Source organism: Brassica rapa, chromosome A02, assembly GCF_000309985.2.
Source record: "Brassica rapa cultivar Chiifu-401-42 chromosome A02, CAAS_Brap_v3.01, whole genome shotgun sequence".
Classification (NCBI taxonomy): domain Eukaryota; kingdom Viridiplantae; phylum Streptophyta; class Magnoliopsida; order Brassicales; family Brassicaceae; genus Brassica; species Brassica rapa.
The window spans coordinates 478922-495900 of NC_024796.2; the positions used below are offsets into that span (position 1 = coordinate 478922).

The following is a 16979-nucleotide window of genomic DNA, read 5'->3' on the forward strand; positions in this document are numbered from 1 at the left end:
CGTTTTATGTATTTGTCTTTTGCGATTCGTTCCGTATGATAGCGACAAGAAAAAGACATTTTAATATATTTAAACAGAAGTTTATGTTATCTAAAAATCATTTTCTTAGTTTAATAAAAAAACCTACTACTAAAAAGAAATATGATAATAAATAATTAAAGTTTGTAGTAATGTACAAAAAAAAAAGTCTGCTGACATACGAAACACCATGAACCTTCTCATCTTAAAAGCATTATCCGCGTTTTGGCGACTATAAAATAATAAAATTTGTTGAGAAACCACACACGTAAACGTGATCATACGTCGGTCCTTCCAAATAACTACTTCCTCACATAATTTTAAAATATACCCCTTTTTTTTTTAATTATGTGGCTGTTATCAAACGTATATTGTTAACTGTATGGTTAATTAAGTTGTTTATATAAATATAATCATATCATAGGTGTAGTTAAATGGAAATTCTGATCCAGAATACTCCCAAACTGAAATAATTAATATTAAATTTTTAGGGAATTTTCAGTAGAAGACATGGCTAAGATTAGCTTCATCTGCACCCACTAACTTTGGATGAGAGTTTGAAAGGAACCAACAGTTTTATTTACTCAGGCCCCGATAACATTTCATTGGTTCGTGTTTAATTGTAATCATTTTCTTGTCATTTTCGTATATCCAACGAGTGTTTTTTTAGCAATTGATAAATAATACAAGTGTATATCATAGAAAACTATGAAATAATTAAGAATTCATATTCTATATTTTCCAGAAAACAATGAAATAGTTTTTGTTGCTACATTAACAGCTTAATCATATTCACCGGAAGATTATAGGACACAATTGTAATTGACAAGCCGGGACTGGCTCTGAGATTTTGGGAGTTTTAGATGATTTTTGTAAAATATTCATTAAAAAAAATGATTAAGAAAATTTGAGAATTTTTTTTTAGAAAAATGTGAAAGTCTATGTATATGTATTTTTTTTTAAAAAAAATTAAGAACTCTAGACGAATGTTTCATCCGGCTTTGCCCAAAACCGGTTCTGCAATAGATAGATCATTAAAGTATCAGCAGTACACACAACATACAAAACTTTGATGGATGGTTCAATATTTTCTTTAGGTCGAAGGATGATTCGGCTCATAGCCCTTAAAATCTTCAAAAAAATATTGAATCTACTATCCAGAAATTCATACTTTCTGTATATAGAATTTAAGTTTCTGTATGAGACACTTATTTCTTTCTCGCTCAGTGACGATTATACGATAAACTAAACATTTGTGAACATAAGAAAATCTGGTATAATATATTCACCATCATGTACATCACGCAGATATGTAAGGCTCAGCAACCTAGGAACACACATAGATTTACTTTCCAGTAAATATACAGCAACACTGGTTAAAACAATTAGTTCATGAAACAATGGAGTTTCAAAAAAAAACAATTAGTTAAATTATTTTAAACACTAAAATGAGCATATTATATAATTTAGTTATCACATCACTCTCTGCATATAAATATATCTGTTGGAGAATGCTAATAGTTATTTGTCCCTTGGCAATTCTGGCCACTGACAAGTTTTGATGATCATATTTGATGAAGACAGTTTTAACTCTAGCATAATTTTCCTGATACAATAAGACTATATATATTAATACATATAGCAATTTGATCTATTAATTATGATTAGTGTTATTAACTAAAATTCAACATCATAACTTCTTTCATACCTAACATCCATAAAGAACGTCTCCATCGACTTTTCTTTTTGGCCTTATCGAACTAAGGAGTCATATTGTTCCCAATTATTACAATCATATACTCATATATTTTAAAATAAATACGTTTTTCTTTCTTATATGTATCTTTGAATGCAAGTTGTATGTGTATTATTATATGTTCTACCATTATAGTGTTATTACTTACCCTTTATGGTTAACCGAAGAGCTATTAATTATGACCCTGAACGTAGGAACTTCTGGAAACAATATCAAGATGATCATACAAAACTAATAATCAAAGTGGATATGTTCAGTAGGGTTTGGGTTTTGAAACATGAAAGACTAGTCAACTATTCGTTTAAGAAATTACAAAACTCAAATGCTGCCCAGCGAATGTCTTTCTGTATATGTCATTTGAAAATAAAATACACCATAGGGAATAAACAACCTTTAGTGCATATTTTCTTATGACTTTTGATCCGCAGTAAAACATTATACCTGTTCGCACGTTCTTACGGCCTTCGTTTCCGAACATTTTCAACGACTAAGTTTAAAAAAAAAAACATTTTCAACGGCTAAAAATCTTATCAACCCAAATTAAATATATAGTATTTACGGTAGTGACATTTTTGTATAATATAGTATAGACATTGCGTTATAAAAAATCCACCTATTCGAAAGAAAGACCAGTATGAAATGAAATTATTCCTCTCCCGTTGTGATGTTTGATTTGAAATCCAGTAACCGCCTTCTATACGACTCTTTATTTATGTAGAATGTGGTGGACCATTCACTTAGATAATTGCAAAAGATGCTTTTCTTGAAGAAAAAGTTTAAAATAGCTAAGAGTTTTTTTCCTTATGATCACTTGACAATTACATACACTAGCACAAAAGAACTTGTAAAACAGAGGAGGATCTAATCTTATTATAAAATGAAACTATATTTATTTATATAGTCTATAGAGTAAACCAACCAACATATAAAACCCAACCCACGCCTCTCAAAAACCGGTTCTACCCAGCTAATGTAGCCGGTTTAGATTACCGGACTCGGAAGTATCCTTAGACCATGATTATCGCGAGTCTTTAATGGGATCCTTAACTAAAATTGATGATTTAATTAAATCAAAACAAAATTAAAAGTGTATAACCGATCCTTAGTTAATGGTTTTTGTAACCGATGATAGAAAAGTTTCTTATAACACGTGTCAGCAACATGTGTTTTTGTTTTTTTTTTTTTTTTTTTTTCTTTTTCTTTTCTTTTCTTCCTCTCCTCTTCTCTCATCTTCTCACCGTGGAAGGGAACCGGAGCATCCGTTCAATCGGCGTTTCTCTCGTCTTCTCCTCTCCGTCGCGAAGCGTCTCCTTCCTTCAATCGCCGTCATGTCCGTCTTTCTCTTCTCTGGTCTTCTCCGATGGTAAAGGAAGCGTCTCCTCCCTTCAATCGTCGCTCGTCCAATCGCTGCGACCCCATCTCCTCTCTCTTCTGACCGGTGAGATCCTTTTCAGATCCTTCTTGTAATGGAATTAAGTGTCTTGTAATGGAGTTAATGTATGTTTATGTGTCATGGACTGATAATCATGCTTCTGTAATGTCTTGTGCTTTTCTGTGTCACGGACTGATAAGTGGGAGCATTGAGAGATTCATCACAGAGTGGAGCAGTGGGAGCATCTCATGCTTGTTGTTTCACAGAGTGGAGCAGTGGTAAAAAGTCTACTTTTCTTGAAGTCTTGGGTTTTGTCGCTTGTTAGACTTAGTTTATGGTAAGTGAATATGTGTGTGTTGAATGCTTGAAGTACTTGATAGAGGTGGTTAATAAATGCAGCGCGGAGTTAGGTTGTGGTTAGTGATTAGCGTGTGATGAATGCTTGTTTAAGTTTAAGAAGAATCTCTGTTCTTGCTCTGTTTAAGTTTCTTGTGTGATGGTGTTGTTAAACGAGTGTGGCATGTTTCTTGTTCTCTTATGAAGTTACCGTATTTATGTTTATGTTTCATATATATACTCTTGTTTTCTACGCAGGTAACACGACACAAGACGAGGCAGATGTGAGCACACGAGTCACGGAGTTGGGAGTGGAAGAATCACAGACTTGGGAGTGGAAGGATCACGTATTCATCTACACTCTTCCACAAGTAACCACAAACAAGTAATTTTTTTTTCTTTTTAAGAAACCCAAATTAAGAACCTACCATTGTAGCTTAAAAATTAGGTGATTTTTAACTAAGGTTTTTAGCTAAAATTTATTAGTTAAATAATCATTAAAGTGTACTTAAGAAACCTTATGGGTTTCTAGGGATAATGATGCTCTTAGTATTACAAATTTTGTCATATCTACCTTTTCTCTCCCTATATTTCTTAGTTATTTACACTTTCCTCCCCTCTCATTTCACTTACATAACAGAACACCCGTTTGGATTCTCATCGCTAAACATTTCAGGAGCACGCATATGAGCATAAGGATCTGCATACCCTTGGTGGTTCATATACGGTGGTGGTGGTGCTTGTTGTCCATACCCTTGGCCGTATCCTTGATTCATATAAGATTCATGTACGTATCCTTGGTTCACATACGGTTCTTGAACATAAGATTGAGATGATTGACCTTGCATCATGTAGTGTTGTTGACCGTACACTTGTCCTGGTGGGTTGTAATACATCGGCTGAGGTTGATACCCATAACCGCTATACTCCGATTTCTTCACATCCAACGTAGCACCACCGTCACCTCCTCCGGCTGAGGCAACTTCTTTCTTCTTTTCACCACCACCGTCCTTCTTTTCACCACCATCTTTATTTTCTTTCTTTTCACCAACACCTTTGTCCTTCTTCTCTCCACCAGCTGGAGCCGCCGCAGCTGCCACGGTGGCTCCCTCCTCTTTTTTGGGCGGAACAACTTCGACGGTGCGTTTAAGCTTCTCGTTGAGATAAGGAGTGAGTTGTTTAACGTCAATGATCCCCTTCACTATCACCAAGTCCTTGGTGCTATCAATGGCCACTGATTTAACCCCTGTATAAAATAAACATTCACACCATTAATTAACTAACTGTAATTAATAGAATAATAAATTAATCTCATATATTAGGCTAACCACTTCATAGCTAACCATTTGATATGTTTTCACTAAAATAATAAATTGAGAAGCTACCTAGAGGTAGGTCAACCTAATTATAATGATATTTAATCTCTTGTTGCTTCCGTTATCTTCCATCACCAACCGTATCAATTTAATTAATACTAAGAACGCTTCAAAAATGGATCTGATTAGGATAATAAACTCACCCTTAATTTTGTTGACTATTCTCTTGATTTTGTGCTCGCAACCTTCGCAATGTAGTTTCGTTTTCAGAACCACCGTACTCTGCATCACATCAGAAATAATGATTAATCTTTGATTTAATTATAAAAGTCGTAATAATATATATATTTTTAAAACATCTCAACCAATGAATTGGATAAGAACGAGTGTAATTTCCGTAAAGGTTTAGAAGTGCAACACACGTTAAAGACCACAAGCAAATGGACTTAAATATATTTATATACTTTTAAATATATGTGACAAAAGAGTTTTTAATGGAAGAAATAATAATTACAGAGATAGAGATGTTATTATTACCTCTTTTGGTGGAGCAGGAGGAGAAGGAGCTTTCTTCTCTCCTTCGTCTTTCTTCATCTCAACTTTTTTCTCACCGGCGGGTTTCTCATCGGCCGGCTTCTTTTCAGCTGGTTTCTCCTCCACCACCTTCTTTTCACCGCCTGAAGGAGGAGGAGCCTCTTTCTTAGGCGCCACGGTAGAGACTATTTCAACCTTTCTCTTCATTCTCTCGGCTACTTTATCACGAACTGCCGTGGGATCTACGTTTCCGACCACCGTCAACTTGTCATCCTTATAATCAATCTTCACATCTTCTACGCCTGAACAAGAACCAGAGAATTTATGTTTGCTATGGTTTTAAACTAGATATGCCACCATAAACTCACATATATATAGAGAGAGAGATGACTATGTATACCTTTGTGTTTTTTCAAGATTCGTTTGATTTTCTTGCCACAACCTTCACAATGCATATCAAGCTTCATAACCACGACGGTGTTATTACCACCATCGACTGGCTTCTTGTCTCCTTCAGGTTTCGTCACGGTTTCTTCCTTTTTCTGCTAATTTAACCATAACGTTAAGCAACAAAACATAGAGAGATCGAGAGTGAAGAATAAGAAGAAGAAGGAGATTAGTAACTGACTGACCTCACCCATCGTAGTAGATAGAATCAGTATTTTTGATTCTGAATATACTCTGGAAAAGATCGAGAGAATATTATGTTTTCAAGACACGAAAAAGTAGGAAGAGGAGGAGGAATATATATAGACCGAGGGTGTGTGCTTAACAATGATGGTAATGATGATACATACTTTATATTGATCATGTGTATTTTAATATTTAATGACATGCATAACACAAGGGTCTGGATTAGTAGGCGAGTTTGTTTATTTTCTTGCCGCCGAGTTGGACTTATCACTAGGTGGGCCCTTTCAACGAGGTTAAACAACGGCGTTTACAATTTGACCGCGTTACTTTATAACCAGAATTGAATTGATGTAAAATGACGGAGCTATGCTCAGCCCATTGAGTTATTTTCGGCCCGTTTAATTTGACTTTATTAGTCAGAATCAAACTTATTTTGCCTTGACTGTAACATGTAATCATCCCTAATTTGTTTCATTTTTTTTGAGCAACGCTTTATTTTTTTCAGAATAAAACACTTTCATATTTGAATTGGGTTTTTTTTAAAAATTGATATATTTTAAAATTAAAATAAAAAATAAAATTTATATCTCTGTTTTCAAATAATTTAATTTTTATTCCATTATCAAATTGAAATAAAAGTAAACTTAGTGAAGTTTTTACTTTAAAATTTTTGCATATTTTTATGCAGTTATATTTGTCAACCATCAATAGAATCGACTCCTACATTTTTTTTCTTATTATCTTTAAGCAGCCATAGCCAAATATTTGAACTCTTCATCTCATATAGTGTCTTCGTTAACAAGAACGATCACGTTCCAAATCTTCAACTATGATAGCAACACTGAATATTCCCAACAATGTTTTGAGACTGTGTCGATTTTGGTTAACGAAACATAAACAATAAGACTATTGTCTTATTGGTAAGATCATATCGTATATACATTCACTTAAAAAAAAAGACATTTACTTTCTTTTTTTTTTTGCATTCTTGTATACACAATCCATTTCTTGATACTATTGATGTTTAGTGTTTATTCGACATTTAATTAATACATATTTGATTGTGTTTGGTTAATTGAAGTTGATGCTGCATGATTAGCATATGCTTGTTGTCATGGAAGTGAAATAATTTACTTGAGTAATTTAGCCTACGAAAATTGAAAAATGAATTGTTTGGCATCCTAACTCAAAGCTTAATCATTCTTGATCAATTATCTATGTCCATATGTTCAATTTTGGCAATCAATTAAAAGTTTATCTTAGCTCAAAGCTTAGTCATTCTTGATCAATTATCTATGTCCATATGTTCAAAATTTATCAATCAATTAAAAGTTTCTCTTTGGTACTTAATTAAATCTAAAATCTTCTAGTTAAAGTGTATAGTTTTTATTTTGTCACTACAAACTACTCTTATTGCTTAGATTAAAAAATAACTTGTATTTTGGGGATGAGACATTGTTAGAAAGAAAGTGAAAAACCCTAAACGTCTGCTAATCTTAAACCCTAAAGCCCTGCACTTGCTTCATTTCCAAGAGTTTCCATTTTTGGCTTCTCTGTTTATTATTAATGACACACTATGTTTCTTCAGTTAATAATGGTGCAGCTGTGTTTTATATCAATTTTAACCGTTTGAAATTAGTGGGTAAACCGAATCCCGGTTAACAATCAGTGTAACATTATCCAGTTCAAGATTTCTCCTATGATCTCCTATTCTGGTAGCTTAGGGGGTAGACTACTCAGTATAAAAATTACAGTTTAAGGTAGAATAGTAATAATATAAATATATATGTGTGTGTGTGCCTTGTAAAACCAAACAGAGTTAGGGTCAAGTTTCTGAAATCAAGTCTCTTATTAGAATGCAACATAAACGTATATAAAAGCAACTATTATTCTTTAAAAAGTGTTAAACTCTGATCCTATTCTCTCTGGTTTCTTTCTCTCATGCACTGAAGCAGCCTCTCATGCTCTACCGGCAACTAAACCTGTATGGCTCTGTATCTATTTCATGTCTACGAATACACCTTCCTTGAATCTCTTGCATAGAGCCTGCACGCCTGAGTCAATCCGTGCATTATCCTGTTGAAGAAAAAAATAGTAACGAAACTTATGAAACTTGAAAAAAAATGAGGAAATAAATGAAAGCCAGATCTTGTGTGTTTGTTTGTACCTTCCCCTTCAAGCAGATGATGATAGGACCTTGTCTGGATTTCCGGTAACACCCTGTGAAGAAGATTGAGATTAAGCATAGAGAGTTAAGATGCTCTGAGACAGGTCAAAGATTTTATACCAATGTATATGTCTGGGAACTCGAGACCAAGTTTGGTTAGAGGCTCTGCAACTTCAACCTGCATTTCAAGAAAATACAATTCAAAGTCACTACACACACATCACCATGAATCTATTGGGAACTATGAGTCTTGGTTACACACAGATTCTTGCATGAAAAGCAAAGAAGTAGCAACAAGGCCATAGCAAACAAATTGAAAAGGTAAAACATACATCTGTCAAAGATGTCATCAAGCGCCTTGACGACGCATACAGCTCCATGAGTGATGTACTTCCACCCAATTTGGTTAGCTCGGTCAGACATTCCCACTCCTTCTCGAGCTCCTCGGTGTTTGTAGCAGCAAGAACAATCACATTGCGGCACTTTATCTACATATATTGATCAGTGATCAAATGGGTATGGAAGGATAAGGATACTTGACTTCAAGTGGCGTTGTGGGTTGTGAGAGCACCTACCAATGGCACCGAAAGCTTTTCATGATGCAGTAGTTCAGTGATTCCTTCCGGTAACTGAGCCATCTGAATTGACAAAAGCAATCAACTTAGTGAGGAACCATATACGCAACAACAATGTATGTACAAACCATATCAAAACGACTCTGATGCTATAAGTTTTTAGCTATTTTGTCTGAAAATATACTAATCCATTAAAATGGTTGTTTTCAAGACTGAACTCACTTCATTCCTGTCACCTGTGCACTGCTCGCTGATAAGATGCCTAAGGTACTCCTCAAACTCTTCATCAGGTGCCTGAATAAACCAACTTTATCAGCTTCTTACACTACAACTGAGTGGTGATTATGGCAATTATCAAACTATCTTAACCACAAGCCTGTCTTAAAATGAAAGAGAAACTTACCAGGCGAACCCCAAATGCCTTAGCAACACCAGCCAGAGTAACATCTGAATGCAAAGGACCAACTCCTCCATATATAAACACCTCCAAAAAGCATCAACCACATTAAATCTATCAGTCTCTCTTTGCATTTTATGCTCATGTGTTTTAACGAACTTACCATATCACAGATAGACCTTTGGCGGTCAACTTCCTCTGATACAGAATCAATCTGTTTAAAAAAAACACAGAGAAGACTGATTTACTTTCTCTGGTTTATTGATGCAACAAAGAACAATGAGTAAAAAATCTTACATCATTTCGAATAACAGAAGTTTGTTGCACAGACCAACCAACAGACGTCAGCTTCTTACACAGACACAGTCCTAACTGGTCTTCAACAGTGCCGGACCTGAGCTATGGAACAGATATATATATCATTATTGTTCTGTTGACACAAATAAAGAGCCTTAGAATAATGACTTACAGAATCTCATCGCCAACGGCAATGACCGAGGCCAAAAGCACCTCATGTTTATGCGAATCACTATCTGCATCATTCTTGAGTGAAGCGTTTTTCTTAACTCTGCCTGCCCTCTCTAACCTCCCATCAGAAAGCAAATAAGCAGGTTTGAATAATTTCTCTTTGCTACTGCTGGTGGTGTCGTTAACAGACAGTAACGCGTTGGGGACAGTATCATGAATACTCCCAATTGATGTGTACCCTTGGTCATAAAGACTGCAATACTTGACTTTGCAAGTTAGAAGAAACGCCCAAACATCTCTGCATAGGAAAAAACTAAAAAATATCAGAATAAAGAACCTTTTTATGGGTGCAAGTTGATAGATCAATAAACTATTATTATTATATGATGAATGAGAAAAAAGGGATACCTATAAGACCAATCCAAAATAGGATTCACTCTCATAAAGGGAGGCCATCCAGGGGAACTAGGAGAGAACTGCTCTTGACCAACCTGGAAACAAACAATCAATCACAATGATCAAACTTTTTAACATGTTGTACAAAATATTTGAATATGAATGTTGAGATTTGAAGGTGAAGCTAACCGCAGTAGGATCACCAATTCTGACGCCTAGAAAAATAGCTCTAATAGGATTAGCTTTTAACAAAGCCTCCAACCCGGATTTGAAATCTTGGCGAATGATATCAAGTTGCAGATCATAACTGTCCATACAGCATAAGATGATTAGCCAACCAACCAGCAGAAAAAAAATGTAAATGGTAAGTGCAGAGCTTTCTCTTACGTTTGAGCTGCATCATATGTAAATGAATTAATTTCAGTGAAGGCAGAAGGGCTCTCGAAGTATATGGTCCGGACTGGAAAGTTTGATATGCCTCCATTAGAACAAGTGAGTTCTTTCTTATGCAAAAAGTAGCCGGCTCTAAGAAGGTGCAGTAACACCTAAAGTTCATTATGAGAGTCACTACTCTATTACTCAGGAGAATAGAAAAGATTAAAAACAGGAAACAGTTTTGAACTTACAGTGGAATCTTTTCCTCCATTGAAACTAAAGGCGACCTCTTCAATACTGCACAAGTTATAGAGATTGAAGAACCAGTTAAGGATATTGCAATAAATGATCTTGACAATGATCACTCACACACATGTCAAACAAGAAATGGACAGGAAGCATATCATTAATTTTCAAAAAGTAGAAAACTTTTATAACTGCTAATGTCTTGTCCAATCCAATCGATTTAATAAAAAAAGACCATAAGAACCAGAAAAAGAGTTATAAAGCTTAGCTTCATGTCTTTGGTCAAAGTTTTGTAAGACAAATGAATCTGAAGATGAAGACTTGCAATAAGAGAAGAGAGGAGAGAGCTGACGAGTAAAGAGAAAGAGCTCTTCTGATGACGAAGATGGCGTTGTTGTACTTGGTCTTCAACCTCTTATCATCACTTTCTCCAATCGCTTTGTCGATCTCCATCTCTCTCTTCTCTCCTGTGGCAACAATGAAAAGACAAATCCAAAATGCTCTCAAAGCTCAGAATCTAGTAAACCGAGAAAAGACAAATGCTTTGAAATTCGAGATGGTTCATCAGATTGAGAGTATCCATAGATTCAGGAGCTTTCGGACAAGCTGAAAGTTCTCACCTTTTTCCGACAACTCGAAAATGGCGTCGGAAGTTCAATTAGATTGCTTCTCGAAATGAAGAAGAAGAAGAAAGGAGACAGAAAGGAGATATTCGTTTCGGACAATGTGAGATTCTTTCACTAAAGGTTGGAACTTTATGGATATATTTAAATTCTCTTATAAATATATATAAATACATTCCAAAGTTCCATCCTTTTATTCCCACACCTTGATTTATCTAAAAAACCCACCTAAAATCTTAAAATGTGATATAAAAACAAAACAAAAAAAATCTATATATAAAAATAAAATAAAACTGAGAAAGACAAAAGCTTTGCTCATTTTAAATTTTCTTATTTGCAGAAATTAGATCCTTATAAATTCCTACGTAATTAACTTTAATGCTGAATTTTCATTTCCAGTCAAATAATAGTTCTATATCTATTCTATTAAGAAGCTTCGCTTTCATAGGATTAACGAATGAATAGTTATGTAGCAAGTCACGGTCCAATGATTTTGCTTTTATGACAACTTTTCTCTGAGTGAGTGCGCGTGCGTGCGTTTAAACACCTAATCGCAGTCGCACACCGCAACAACCAATAGCGTCGCTCGTATCAAGGTCATACACGTTTTCTTAACCCACATCCCACGTTCATCTCTGACTTTTCACACTACGTATCATGTTCTATAAAGAAAATAACAACTTTTATAACAAATTTTTCAAACTAAGCCATTTACATGAAAGTAGGCCATTAAATTCTCTAATGAAATATACTAAGTAATTATACTCACCCAGCAAATAACAAGACCGACCTTAGCTCAGTTGGTAGAGCGGAAGACTGTAGTTGTTGCTGTAATCTTTAGGTCGCTGGTTCGATTTCGGCAGGTCGGATTATTTTTTACCTCAGCGGCTATTTTCTTTACAATTTATTGCGTAAGGTTTTCAAATCATGTATTTATTTCTTGAAATCAACCAATGATTCAAAAGATTTTAAATTAAGCAACTCGTATTTACAACTACATTGCCAGTAATTTATCCATGTCTACATGTAAGTATTGGCTACTTAGACTGCACCTAAGACCAAAAGATAGAGATACAAACGATGGACAGGTTAGCCTCTTTACATGTATGTTTGCTCGTTCCTAAGAAGCTGCAATCTATCATCCGTCAAGAGACCGAGCAGAGTGTAACCATTCACGTTAGCGTATTTCACGTCTTGAAGTGGATGATGACTCGCCAACGAGAATCTCTGAGAGACGGCGAAAGTCGAAGGATCTTGCAAGATGAGCTGGCGAGTGGACTCCTCGCAAGACGCAAAAAGCTGCTTCCTTCCTCCCTCGCCAAAGTCTACAATCGATGTTCTTGGCAAACGGATGGTATCTACGGAAGCATGTGTGGATGAAAGCTTCTGAAAACAAAAACCTCGTCTCTTGAGAGAAACATGGAATCCATCTACACCGATGGTGTTAGCTCCGGTTTGAGTCAACGTAGGCTGAGTAGAGACTGTATCATCAGAGGATCCAACTCTCGGTCTATAAGAAGCAACGACATGATCGCTCCAGGGACAATATGAGGATGAAATGCAAACTCCTGGGTTTCCAGTTTCAGGAACCAATGATGGCCTAAACAAACACAAGAAAAAAAAATGAATTGATAAAACTTCTCTAAGCACGAATCCATGTGAAAGAAGCACAAAACCTCACCTTCCCTCGCTGCCGTTGATGTTCCACTGACAAAGACCGATGGAAGAAGCGGACAAGAGAGAACACACATCAGAACTTGGAGTGGAGTTGGTAGAGAGATGATGGATAGTATGAACTGGATTGCTTGTTAAGCCAGCGAACGATGCCAATGGTCCCATGGTTTGACGCATGTCAAACAATAAAACCATTCCGTTCTGTGAAAGAAGAACGTTAGGAGACGCAGGTAAAGTGGAATGAGCAAAGATTAATAAAATGATTAAAACCTGCAGTCCAGCATAAATATGGTGAGAACTGTTGCGATCCCAAGAGCAAGACCAAGGTGCAGCCTACAAGAGCAAAAGGTAAAGTGATCATAAAATCAATCCTCTAAAATCATATTCAAAGCAAATTTCATGAGAGATGGTCAAAAGACTGTATAGCTTACCGGTAGATCATAAGATAAGACAGTGTTGTGGCTCTCCAAGCTGAACAATTGAAAAGATAGGTAATTAGGACAACAATGAAATCACCACAGGAGTGGAAGCTTGCTGAAAAGGTAGCAATGTCCGAACCTTATAACTGATAACTTTTTTCCTAGAGAGCCGAAAACTGCAAGCCCATTATTGTGTGGGGAGATGTGAAGATCTTTTATTGCTCTAGTTGTTGGAGGCAGCATAATGTCATCAATCTCACCCGAATGTAGGCTCATCTGAGATACATATTATTGGAAAAAGTCATATAGTTGCATCACTTGGTGTAAGAAAAAAAATCAAGAGGCCAAGAATAACAAACTTACTTGCGAAAGCACAAACGTTCCACCAACGCCTGAGAGCCTGCGAGCCAATAACAAAATCTGTCTACCGCCATCTATGTCAAATATACGGCCACCATTAACTAGCCGTTCTCCCTACCGAAAAAAATGGATGAAATTGCATCAGACACATAGACAAAAACGATACTTTACAGCCAAAAGTTCTAAAACAATGGGTCTAAGATAGAACACCTGATGCCTGAAGCTGCAAGAAGGCGCATGTCCATTCTGTTCTTGGTAGATCTTATTACCTACATATAATGCCCTTACAAATGTTTAGATAGGTATTTGTATCACATTTCAAGAAAACCAAAAACAGACAATTATTTCACTTAAAGATAAACCACTGTGTGTGTTGCAACCATGAAGCATGTTATATTGTAATTACCAGGTGTATATTTCTCTTGAGAAGCCACGTTAGACTCTCTCAGTGCAGCATTAGTCGTGCTTTCCATATAAGCTATCTTCTGCAAAACCAAAGTTTCCAGCCTTGAACTATCTAAAAAGAGAAACAAGTGCCAATAGTGACCATGTTACAACGAACACTTAGACTGTACCTTTTTCAGCTTACTGACTTCTGATCGTAGCTCTGCTTCTCGTTTTCTCCATTGAGCTTCTTTGCTAGTCCAACTAGCATTCTACAAGATATTTAAGAGTAGAGTGTTAAAACTCTACGAGACTAGTACAAAGTGCTACACACATGTTACTAATTTACTATCAAATGACAGTCTGACACAAGCCATAACCAACATAGATGACATAATAAAGTGAACACATCAAGAGGCAAGGTAGCAATTTAAAGAAGTAAGCTCAGAATACTACAGTAATGTGTCTTACCTTCTGTTCGATTGAATTTAATTTACCCTCCAGGAATAAGATTCTCTGTGAGAACATAAGAAAAAAAAAACGAAAATCAGATTTTGATAAATATCTTACAGCAACACTGAATATTCTAACCTTGTGTGCGTCATCATCTACAGCAGCAATCCTTGATGCAAATATTTTCCGGACATCTCTAAGACCACACGTCCTGTTGCATTGGGGACACTGTAGAAGAAGAAAGATAAATGTATCAATCATCAATAACACAGCAAAGGGATGTGGAGAAGCACATTAACAACCACAAACACACACACACACACACCTTTCCTGCACTTCTTGGCTGCTTTAACCATTTCTTGATGCAAGAAAATCCATACAAATGCCCACAAGGAAGACAGCTTCAATCGTCACCAAGAAAAAAAATAAACAAAAGGAAACTATAAGTTTCACTTCGCAATCAATTGAAGAAACCTAATCATCTAATTACAGCCCTAGATTATCAAATTGATGGTTTAATTTATTCACACAAACAGTGGAATCGAGTATATATATACCAGACTTGATGATCGCCGCCGTTAGTCCAAACCTCCATACAAATCAAACAAGACGTTCCCTCACCCTCGCTAGGTTTCCACGCCGCATCCTCTTCCTCCTGCGATCCTGAAGTCGAGCAAACTCCTTCTGCTGACCTTATCTGCTTCTCTTTCTCCTCACTCTCCTCCTGAGAAGCCCTGGGCGTGTGTGACACAGATGTATGTACTCTGATTTGGCTTTCTTCGTCTTCTTCTTCCTCTTCTTCGGTGTCGTCGTCTTCTTCTTCTTCTTCCTCTTCTTCCGTGTCGTCTGCTTCTTCTTCGTCGTCGTAATCGTGTCCGTCTTCTTCATCGAATTCTTCGATTGTCACTCCGCCACCTCTGAAGGCGTAACGCCGGCGGGGCGGCATTAGGGCGACGTCCGAAACTGAGCGCCAAAGGAAGAAGGAGAAGACCAACAGTTAGCGCTGAGTACTTTCTTCGAGATCTCGAGGAATTAATTAAAATTCGGAATAAACATAAGAAGAGATATATACACATTTTAGATAGCAGAACAAACCCGCTGAATGAATTAGAGTGTCTCATATCCAAATTAAAATATAAAAAAATTCAAAAAAATAATTATTGCGGTGAGCGTGGATCGAACACGCGACCTTCAGATCTTCAGTCTGACGCTCTCCCAACTGAGCTATCCCCGCTTGATGTTTTTTAAAGATATATATTTAAAATATCGCAAAACGAAATTTTTTTTTGAAGTATAAAGCAAAGCGACGACTTGGGGAAAAGTAGATGAAATTTTGGAGAGATCTATCTGCGATTATTTTTGTCGAAATTCCCAATTCCTGAGTCAAGAACCCTAATTTCAATATGGTAAGATTCGTTGTTCAATTTTGTGGCTTTGCTGAATCAAACATCTCAATTCTGCAGCTTCCATTTCGGATTTGTTTTTTGTTTTAAAACAGATGATGATATTCTATTCCACAGGTTTGCATAATGTGTTTGGTGCCGCTGTTCCTCATCCCTCTCGTCAATTTACTGCCTCGGATCTTTGATTTGTTAATGGTAAAACTGGATCTTGCTTTGTTGATGATCTTACGTGTTTGATTTTTCTTCTTCGATAAGAATGATCAGATTCATGGGGGTATTATTAAAAAAGTTAGGAACCGTAATTGTTTTGGAGATTGTTTCATGTTTAGAAATAAAATTGTAGAACTAAATGAGGAAGACGAAGAAGAAGAATAGTCTGTAGAGGTCATGTTTTTTTTGAATCTTGCAAGTAGTTTAAGTATAAGATGTCTTGTTTTTTTGTAATCATTGGTTGGTTTCTTGAGTTTTGTCTGTTCATGTTTGGAAACTAGGCCAAAGTGTATGGATGGTTCGGATGGGAATACAGGAAGCCAGCGAGAGTTCCTCCAGCTTGTCCTTTCAAGCCAACTGTCACCAAAGTAAGCTGAAATTATCTACTCACGTCGTTGAGTCTTTTCTTAGTTGAAGCAGTTTAGCTGATGAAATGCGCTTAAGTTATTGTTCTTACGTTATATTTCAGATGATCCAATTAGTTTGCTTTACTATCTGTCTTGAATATTCACTATCTTGAATCTGAACATCTGGTTGCTTTTGTGAATCTTAACACTTGATGTTACAGGTAGCTGCAGAAACAATAAGTGAAGGTACAGAAACGATAGCTAAACCGGAGGATACCACTGGTGGGGTTAAGCAGGATTGAACCTTTAGTCGTCCTCCCTCCTTTAATAAAGCTTTTAACATTCTGTGGACATGTTTTGGATAAGAGAGGAACCTTTGTGTGTGTGTGTCATAATAATGTACGTTCAAAGTTTATGGTCATTGTTGTAACAGATATTTTTCTTATATAGTGTTTACATGTGCGAGACTTTGAATTCCTCTGCAACTTTGGGATCACTCTATGTTACCTAATTACTT

The 16979-nt window shown here is 36.2% G+C and overlaps 5 protein-coding genes and 1 non-coding gene across 9 annotated transcripts; 2 read left to right on the forward strand and 4 right to left on the reverse strand.

Moving 5' to 3' along the window:
* Positions 1-2549: 2549 nt before the first annotated feature.
* Positions 2550-6162, reverse strand: LOC103850495 (heavy metal-associated isoprenylated plant protein 6). Of its 2 annotated transcripts, none has more exons than XM_009127254.3 (6): positions 5965-6162; positions 5733-5874; positions 5336-5634; positions 5002-5080; positions 4028-4728; positions 2550-2780 (listed from the first exon to the last, which is right to left on the reverse strand). In XM_009127254.3, exons 1-5 carry the CDS (start codon positions 5971-5973, stop codon positions 4112-4114), a joined length of 1146 nt encoding a protein of 381 aa, XP_009125502.1. In that variant the 5' UTR covers positions 5974-6162; the 3' UTR covers positions 2550-2780; positions 4028-4111. The 2 variants fall into 2 exon arrangements, with proteins under 2 accessions (XP_009125502.1, XP_009125500.1); XM_009127252.3 differs by having other exon boundaries at positions 2550-2785; positions 4033-4728; positions 5733-5877; positions 5965-6104.
* On the forward strand, positions 2797-3998 carry LOC117131743. Of its 3 annotated transcripts, none has more exons than XR_004454978.1 (3): positions 2797-3212; positions 3347-3483; positions 3741-3998. XR_004454978.1 is itself a non-coding variant. In XM_033284108.1 (3 exons), the coding sequence occupies exons 1-3, from the start codon at positions 2900-2902 to the stop codon at positions 3869-3871; spliced, it is 522 nt and encodes a 173-aa protein (XP_033139999.1). In that variant the 5' UTR covers positions 2798-2899; the 3' UTR covers positions 3872-3998. The 3 variants fall into 3 exon arrangements, 1 of the variants encoding a protein (XP_033139999.1); XM_033284108.1 differs by having other exon boundaries at positions 2798-3212; positions 3347-3424; XR_004454977.1 differs by having other exon boundaries at positions 2800-3212; positions 3347-3431.
* Positions 6163-7726: 1564 nt separating the features above from the next.
* On the reverse strand, positions 7727-11927 carry LOC103850496 (FAD synthase). Its single transcript, XM_009127255.3, has 16 exons — positions 11210-11927; positions 10942-11056; positions 10595-10640; positions 10356-10513; positions 10158-10275; positions 9981-10063; positions 9574-9870; positions 9402-9498; positions 9268-9318; positions 9111-9191; positions 8930-9001; positions 8708-8770; positions 8465-8620; positions 8253-8310; positions 8133-8185; positions 7727-8041 (listed from the first exon to the last, which is right to left on the reverse strand). The coding sequence occupies exons 2-16, from the start codon at positions 11040-11042 to the stop codon at positions 7964-7966; spliced, it is 1512 nt and encodes a 503-aa protein (XP_009125503.1). The 5' UTR covers positions 11043-11056; positions 11210-11927; the 3' UTR covers positions 7727-7963.
* Positions 11928-12166: 239 nt separating this feature from the next.
* Positions 12167-15666, reverse strand: LOC103850497 (E3 ubiquitin-protein ligase RFWD3). Its single transcript, XM_009127256.3, has 13 exons — positions 15060-15666; positions 14828-14903; positions 14641-14730; positions 14521-14565; positions 14241-14321; positions 14072-14150; positions 13876-13934; positions 13669-13779; positions 13445-13581; positions 13318-13357; positions 13157-13219; positions 12894-13087; positions 12167-12812 (listed from the first exon to the last, which is right to left on the reverse strand). Exons 1-13 carry the CDS (start codon positions 15446-15448, stop codon positions 12311-12313), a joined length of 1866 nt encoding a protein of 621 aa, XP_009125504.1. The 5' UTR covers positions 15449-15666; the 3' UTR covers positions 12167-12310.
* Positions 15664-15736, reverse strand: TRNAF-GAA. Its single transcript has one exon. It is a non-coding gene; the product is annotated as a tRNA-Phe (tRNA).
* LOC103850498 lies at positions 15708-16941 on the forward strand. Its single transcript, XM_009127257.3, has 4 exons — positions 15708-15908; positions 16023-16100; positions 16397-16483; positions 16684-16941. The coding sequence occupies exons 1-4, from the start codon at positions 15906-15908 to the stop codon at positions 16762-16764; spliced, it is 249 nt and encodes an 82-aa protein (XP_009125505.1). The 5' UTR covers positions 15708-15905; the 3' UTR covers positions 16765-16941.
* The last annotated feature ends 38 nt before the right edge of the window (positions 16942-16979 follow it).